Source organism: Phallusia mammillata, chromosome 3, assembly GCF_965637545.1.
Source record: "Phallusia mammillata chromosome 3, kaPhaMamm4.hap1.1, whole genome shotgun sequence".
Taxonomy (NCBI): domain Eukaryota; kingdom Metazoa; phylum Chordata; class Ascidiacea; order Phlebobranchia; family Ascidiidae; genus Phallusia; species Phallusia mammillata.
Window position 1 is genome coordinate 19,194,330 of NC_137254.1, and position 7,941 is coordinate 19,202,270.

The following is a 7,941-nucleotide window of genomic DNA, read 5'->3' on the forward strand; positions in this document are numbered from 1 at the left end:
GTAGAATAAATGTTCGTGGTGGGATTGAAACTCTCAATTTTGTGTAACATTTGCGCATAATGAACCAAGTAAAAATCCACTAGCCGAAAGTTTATTTCTTGCCCAACACTAAAAGTGTGACGAAAAAGCGGTAACCAATGGCCGGCGGCTAGTACAAACATTTTGTACATGTGAGCGGCCGCACCGTCACAGGTTGTGCACCACTAACCTTAAGTTTCTCAGTCTACTTTAGTATTATAACCAAACTATGCCATTTTAAAGTTTGAAGAAAAGTGTTTTTTATACAGGATCACCACCAGAACGCAGTAAGAAAATGTGGCAACTAATTTCTGGTGACCAGTAAATATTGTAACAACTAACAGTTTCAGCTGTTTTGAAGAAAAAGGTTTTTACAATCTTGTAAGATTATTTTCAATTGTCGGGACTTGTTCCTAGGCCTACCGGGAGTGTAAACAAAATGTCAATGAAAATACGACGACCTTAGCTCTTTGTACGATTGCTTTATATTTATTGTTGACACAATATTCCACAAAATACAAGGGCGTCGTTTGAGCAGGAGGCATTACTAACCAACAATCGTAGTTAAAATGAACTTTGTAATACTTGAAAATGCGAGTAAACATTATAGAGGGTGTGAGGGGAATTACTACCACGCCGACCTGATGTATGCATTTCTCTTTTTGGCTTCTGGTTAATCATTTATATCAACTTAAAACTTTTCACGCCTGGTTACTTTCTGTAGGTAAGCCAAACTAAATACGCTCAGCAAAGCACGAGTTTGTTTAAAGGAAAGCTTTAAACTACTTTTGTCAGTTTGAAGGTAAACATAAATGCGATGTAGAATAATTAAAATTGCCCGGATTTAAACCTCTTTAAGATTTGTTACATGACAAACATACAAAATATTGAGGTATAAATAGTTTACACAAACTCGTATGGACACCCTTTAGCAGCCAACCTTTAAACAAACTAAGGGTAAAAAAATTATTGCTGACAAGCACGTTTACGTTTAGCAGAATTCACTGTTAATAGCGTTCTGACAAGTCAACTGTTTTGTTAAATCTTCTGTAAAATGGATCCAGGTTGCAAGTGTTCAGGTAAAGATTTAAAACAAAGGCACTTTTACTTCTTGTCATAATAAGCTGTGTTATTGAGCTGCCATGCCAAAAGTCTCGGCGTAATTAGTCTGGACGTCGTTACTAATGGGCATGTATTGTATGCATAGAAGAAATACCCTAGCTTATGTGAAAGTATGTTATAGCAAAGTGCAGGGCAAATAGTTCACTGTATATCGTCTTACTAAATCATTTCATCTTTTTTGTCGTGGCAGTATCTTTAACAAGTGCCAGCAAATGTAATGTGCGGATAAAACGTAAATGTATTGTGTTTGTTTATTGCAGAAACTGGTACATGTGATTGCATGGCCACACAAGGTCGATGTCGGTGTGATCCTGACAAATGCAGTTGCAAGGACGGCAAGGGCGGATGCTGCGGGGGAGAATCTAAGGGCCGTCTTTGACGTACAGTAGCATAGTCGGTAAGATCTTAAGCCTATTTAGGGACTGCAACATTTTGATAATGTTACCAAAAATGTTATTGTACCTAGAAATTTTGATTTATTAGAGGTTGCATGTTAGTCGTATACTTGAATTGTTTGATTTAAAAAATCTTGTTTTTGTTTATAGATCGTCATTCTGGTTGCTCAATTTTTGGCTTCTTCTTTGCACATGAAATTAATTACGTTTTAAAATTCGCAAAATAAAAAGCTTTTTGCTGTTTTGGAAAGTCTTCTTTTATAACAGGTTATGCGCACTGGGTCTACTCTGCATAGTTGGACGATCTTAAGGAATATGGGTTTGCGAGCGAAGCTTTAAAAATGGCGTTTTCTTTCACCGTGTTTGCACTTTGTTTTTTACAGTTTGCAGACACTCATTTAAACAAACATATTTTTCGTAAATTTATGTCAAGATTAGTTTTTTTTTCTGGCAGAAGCACACAAAATCTATTATCATTGTTTTTTTATTGATTTCGATTAAGTCATGCAACAATATTCGGTCACAATTTTAAAAGCGAAGAAACAAGCTTTAAGCCACAATCAAAGTGATTCCAAATGCAACTGCAAACGTGATAATTGTGGGAAACAAACCTACAAACAAGTGTTTAATTTATTTTTAAAGATCGCTAAATTTAAACGAATTGCATTTTACTCACGTGTTCCTTTTCCGCCATCACCCCCCACCTTTGCAACACCAAGTTTTGTGTTAGCTGGAGTCTAATAACAGAAATATGAAATTAGATAAATGAAAGACCACAAAACAGTTTAGTAAAATTATGAAAACCCTTGCCTTTCGTTTTGCTTCAGAATCCCGCAAAGCTGTTGACAAAAAACTTATTTTAGCATTATTTCGGTAAAATTTGTTTAACGTCAAATTCGTACCTTGTGGTTTGGGAGTATGTCCTTGGCCACGTTGGGCGTCTGATGTCTGATGTTCATTGCTGTTTGAGTCCGCTGTAGCGACTTCGAAGCCGCTGAACTCAACTTCATCAGAAACAATAGCAATCGGACCAAGTGTGGTATGAACTAGTGAGTCTGGTGGAATATCCTGTAAAGTACTATCATAAAAATCTAGTTTTTCATGCAACGAAACAGACATTAGTAAGGTTATTCGAGTTATAAATGGTTTGTGTACGGAAAATTATTTGCTTTTGTAAACCACATTCGTTAAAATATGATTTAGACAACTTTGCACCCAGCCTGCGAGTATATATGCACATCTGTGCAAAACAACTGTAATTTGTGACACACTGAAAGTATTTAATTTTAGCGAGGCACCAACAACTGCATTTATAACAGTCAAGCAATAATAACAGGTAGAGGGTAAAAAAAGCGTTTCCATAATATCACACATACGTCAATAGAACGCCGTTTTCGTTCTTTGTCAGTTTGACATTCGTAGGGACAAGATGGAGAACTTGGGCTGTTCAACTTGCAGACGATTAGTTCACACTGAATGTACACCTGTAAAAAGCATTTTGCTGAAATTTTATAAAGCTGGAAATCACTTTTTGTCCATCATAATCGACGGAAATGCAGCGTTATTATGCAATTTGAAAACAAACCATTTGATAAACCATGTTTACAGCAAATATACACAAAGTGCTTACAAAACTGTAGTACGTACTTGTCGAAAATAGCCAACGAATCTAAATGCTTGAACACTAAACCGAGATATTTTGCTTGAGTTACTAGGTTCAATTGTAAATGTTGGATCCACAATGCATCTATAACAAATTCATTAAAAACCAAGTTGGGGTTTTATAATGACACCATACGACTTTCTCACCCGTCTTCCATCATTATGTAACTCTTAGGATTAAGAAAGTTTCTGTCTGGTGTTGCTCGACAAGATATTGGATGAATTTCGACTTGTAGACTCGCGATACGCAGTCGAACCTGGGAGCGTGACACAGAAACGAAAATTATAACCAGAACTTGCCAACAGTACTTTGTTTATGTTTATACGTATACAGTGGGCTTTTAGGGTTGCCCAACGAGTCGTAAAGTCTTATGTCAATACAGTCTGTAGTTTAAACAGAAATATCAAAGTCGTAGTTTGTCGATGGCCTTTAGCTTCAGAGGATTTTGACCATTTTTGCGGTCAGTAGTACTTGCCTCAAAGTACAATCTTCTTGAAACGCTGATTCTGACCGGGAAATCCTGCTTTCCATATGGACAGTCAAATTGCTCGGTTTTATACAACATAAAAGCATGTGGGAGGGAAGGTCCATTGCTCACTGAAAAGTGAACCTGAGGTTTATTTTCCTCGGGACGAAAGTTTTGCTGAAAAAACAAAAACAACGTACAAACTCGACATATTTTTCTTTTCTGTTGTTTTTGTTGCTATCAAGTTGCTCGATCCTGTTTTTAAAAAAAAATAGGCTTCATGATTTTCACCATAAACTTTTTTACGTTTAATTTTTTGCTCTTTTCGGCAGCAAACAATAAAAGCCTCATAATCGGACTCTTTTCTCATATTTCATGTTTCTCTGCAACTGGTTTCAAAATTTTCAGTCGGCCACATGTTAAGATTTAATTAGCACTCATATGTCTCCAATAAATATTTTCACTATACATAAGTATTTGCTAGTTACGTTTTAACCAACAATTCGTGTCAATACACCACAACTTTTCCATACGTATTATAACCTGCAGTTGATGTTTTTGTGGGTATCTACACTCAAGAATCATAAAATCAGTTAAGCTGGCAAGTTCAGAAGGCTCCCGCACCACAGCAGTGCCTTCGGAGTAAAACCGGATTGTGTTTTGAAAAGAAACTTGTCCACCACGCAAGTTCTGCAAAACAGTTAAGTTTAAAAAAAAATAATATTGGTGAAAATAACGACCCAAATAGACGTAAAAAGCGACATTCTTTATATTTCAAACGTTTCGGCAAATGCTCATGCCATCAACAGTGATATGAAGGCATCAGTTACACCCGTTTATATGCATGTCGCTTTTTACGTCTTTTTGGGCCGTTATTTTCACCATTAAACTTATGAACAGGTCCGAATATAGTGTTCCAAAATACATGTTGTTTTGGTAAAAGCTCATTTCTTACCCGGGCCACTGTTCCACACCCGTCTAATGTCGTGTGAACAAGCAGGTGAGTTCCATTTCTCCTTGTTACACATGAGCGATTGTTAAGCACGGCACGCGTATCGTTTATGAGTGGAAACATTTGAAGAGGACACGCTGCTATCATCACATTAGAAGTACAACCAAGCTTGCACGATTGTCGCTTACTTGTTCCCACATTTCCGCTTGCTGTCAAATTAATATCATGAGTCACTCGATATTAAATTTTATCATAGCTTTAGGTGGAATAAAGTGAAGTGCGTTTGGAATTAAAACGATGGGTAATACGGTGTTGTGAATTATTAATGTTGGCCACTGATAAACTCTACAGAAGGATATTAGAAAAAGTTCCGCATGGCAATACGGCACTGGGATAAACTGCAGTTTGATACGTGAATTATTTAAGGTGATGTTTTTGCTCTACGGTCTACAATTCATTAGATGATGAATACAAATGTTGCAGGATTAAAACAAAAACATTTTTAGGGTTGCTGCTTTTGTTCGCTGTGCTGTTTACGCTTTGGTGGAAAAACAATACTTTCAACAGGTAGCTTAATAGCATGCAATAAATATTTTTTTGTAGATGTTTCAACAATATTGCATTGTTAAATTGTGCGAACTGCATCTTTGGCATTTTAAAAATTGCATTACGGTAAAGTTGAGGTGAAACTCTTTATAGAAACTTGGTTTCAATTTTTGTCTTCACGGACCCATGAACAACCGAAATAAATGAATTTTTTATCAAACGTAAGTGTCGGTTTATTGACTGTCCCTCAGCATCATTACAAATTTAAATTGTGGCCCATTGCGATAAACAGTTGCACGCCTCTGCTTTATAACTTATGCAAGACATAAGTGGTGACACTCGTGCGCAACCTTGAAAAAAATGTTTTATAGTTTTTTTAATAGGTCTATGTAATTGTTCCTGAAACGAAATTTCAACGTGAAATTTCGTTTCGCCAAAAAATTTGCAACAATGGGCTCTTGTGCATAATTAATTACATTTAATGAAACTGGATGACATTGTGCTGCAAGAAAGGAAACATTACCTACCTGGAGTTGGCTGTAATCTCGTCGCATTTCCATTGTTTTGGGCATAAGCCACTAACTTTATCGGATACTTCGTCTCTGCCAAATTTTGAAAATAAAATTTAAAGACTAATAACACTGGATGCTGGTGAAGTTTGCATTTAGTCGTACTTACTTTGTGTGGTGGTAGAAAATGTAGGTGGAGTCGTTGAACTGAATTTTGTTGAAAGATTAGTCTCCTGAAAATTGATTGACAAATGACAAATGGTAGTTTCTTATTTGCTCAACGTAAATAAACATAAAGTTTTGTTTTTGTGCTATACCACCATGCCTACATGCCTGAATTTGTATTCGTGCGTTTTGGACCCGGGTGAGAAATACGGATAACGTACCAAACGAATCAATACAGATCCGGACAAACATTATTTCGTGGTTAGGCTATCCCAGGTCGAGTTGAATCTTCCAGTGCTATTTATTCGGCCTTTTAACACGAAAGACAGATTTAACTGTACAATATTTTAAGTGTGTTTCATAAATTAACTATTAGTTCAGGCAATTTTAGAAAAGAAAGGATTAGAAAGAAAATAAAAATCAAGCCCTATAGGCTTAGAGAAACTTAAACTCACCTCTGTCACTTCATCCTTGACCTCCAGCGGTTCGTCAATTCGAATTAACTTTCCTAAATCCTCAGTAGGTCCATACTGGTACGTAGAAGATTCTACAACAATTATTGCGTGTCAATAGAAATTTTATTGTCAAATTAAAAACTGAAACCAATCTCCATACCACTGATTTTCGTTACAGACGTGGCAACTGGACCAAGTGGGTCGGTTTCACACAGAAATGCCTCTTTACGGGTGCAAACTGTATCAAACCACCGGGCTGAATACGTCGTGTCGCGTAACTTCAAAAACATCATGTCACGTATAAAGAGCGTTAGCTTTTACGACCATTAGTTTTATTGTAGCATGTTTCTTAGTGTGTGGTGTGAATGAGTTACCCAAAGGATTAGGTTGTTGTTCGTCCTAAACTGTATGTTGCGTTTCAAGAAAACCACACCAAATACTTTAGGCTACTTACAAAAAGTGCAAGTTTAACACAGTCGTCAGATGCTGCTTTGCTTCCAGGTGCTGCTGACTTTTTACTGTCGGGCTCAGATTTTAGCCAAGGGGAATAACCGTCCTCATCCAATGGTTCATCATCAATCCAAGTCAAAAATCCTTCACTGACCTTCAAAAACAATTTAAATCAAACCATTGGGCACCTACAAACTTTAAAATGATTTTCCACAAATCTTTTTGTTGTGATTTAAACTTACTCTATCAGTAAGACCAATCCAGAACATACGTGGGAGACGACCAGCGATAACGTAATGAATAATTCCAGCAGACATTTCTCTGGTTCGAGGTGTGGCAAGCTTTGCATTCATATTGACACATGCATCTGCAGCGTCCTAAAACAACAGTGACTCTTAATTTTGACCAGCAGTCAAAGTTTTACTTACAATTTAGCTTTGTAAAAATAATGCAAGCTATAAGCTCATTAAAAACCCGTATTATAATTTATAATTAATACACAAAGTATACAGTACCTGAAAAGGCATTTTATCCAATACAAAACGATAGCACTTCGGTGGAGGTAGTATCACCTTGTCTAAATCTGTATAAATGCTCGCATTTGGCAAAACTAGATGAAACTGTTCAGGGCATTTCATTTCCTGCTGACTTGAAGTCTGTGCAACCGACCGAGCTACAATGCAAAACGCCAAAACAACAAAGCGTGTTCTCATTTTTAGCTAAAGCTGCGCCCTCGTATTGTACAGTAACAATAGGTTTTGTTCTACAGACAACTCAGCAAATTGTGTAGAGATATTTTTCCCATCGTAGCAATATGCCCGTGCATTAATGTTTAATGCGATGCACTTCGTCGTCGAACAGGTTCAAATTAAACAAAAAGAAGCCAGAAAAACATCTTAGTCTAAAACATTTTACATGAAAGGCGAACAACTTTTTTCTACATTCATTTTTATTTTGTGGTAATGGAGTCGCGGTTTTATCGTTCATGACTTATGTGAAAAGGAATAACCTATTGTTTTCGACGCAACTATAGTTGGTAGTTATATTTATTGGAAATAAAAAAACGAACGGCAAGATATTGGTGAATATAACGAAACAAACATGAATCGTTTCTTTGTTCGAAAGCTTTATTGTTTTACCTATGAACGACCTAATAACTAATGAAGAGAATTTTCAGTATTTATACAAGCCCGCAGAGAA

At 36.5% G+C, this 7,941-nt stretch overlaps 1 protein-coding gene and 1 long non-coding RNA gene across 2 annotated transcripts; one reads left to right on the forward strand and one right to left on the reverse strand.

Moving 5' to 3' along the window:
• The first annotated feature begins 323 nt into the window (after positions 1-323).
• Positions 324-1,778, forward strand: LOC145218753 (uncharacterized). Its single transcript, XR_013857722.1, has 3 exons — positions 324-1,097; positions 1,401-1,537; positions 1,686-1,778. It is a non-coding gene; the product is annotated as an uncharacterized LOC145218753 (long non-coding RNA).
• A 573-nt stretch (positions 1,779-2,351) lies between these two features.
• Positions 2,352-7,630, reverse strand: LOC145218480 (uncharacterized; the record flags this gene model as incomplete). Its single annotated transcript, XM_080085886.1, has 15 exons — positions 7,257-7,630; positions 6,984-7,118; positions 6,746-6,895; positions 6,452-6,569; positions 6,292-6,383; positions 5,841-5,904; positions 5,690-5,764; positions 4,620-4,825; positions 4,208-4,354; positions 3,674-3,841; positions 3,345-3,454; positions 3,183-3,282; positions 2,912-3,019; positions 2,438-2,603; positions 2,352-2,374 (listed from the first exon to the last, which is right to left on the reverse strand). Coding segments are annotated over exons 1-15 (1,860 nt in total), but the record flags the coding sequence as incomplete, so codon positions are not given.
• Between the last annotated feature and the right edge of the window lie 311 nt (positions 7,631-7,941).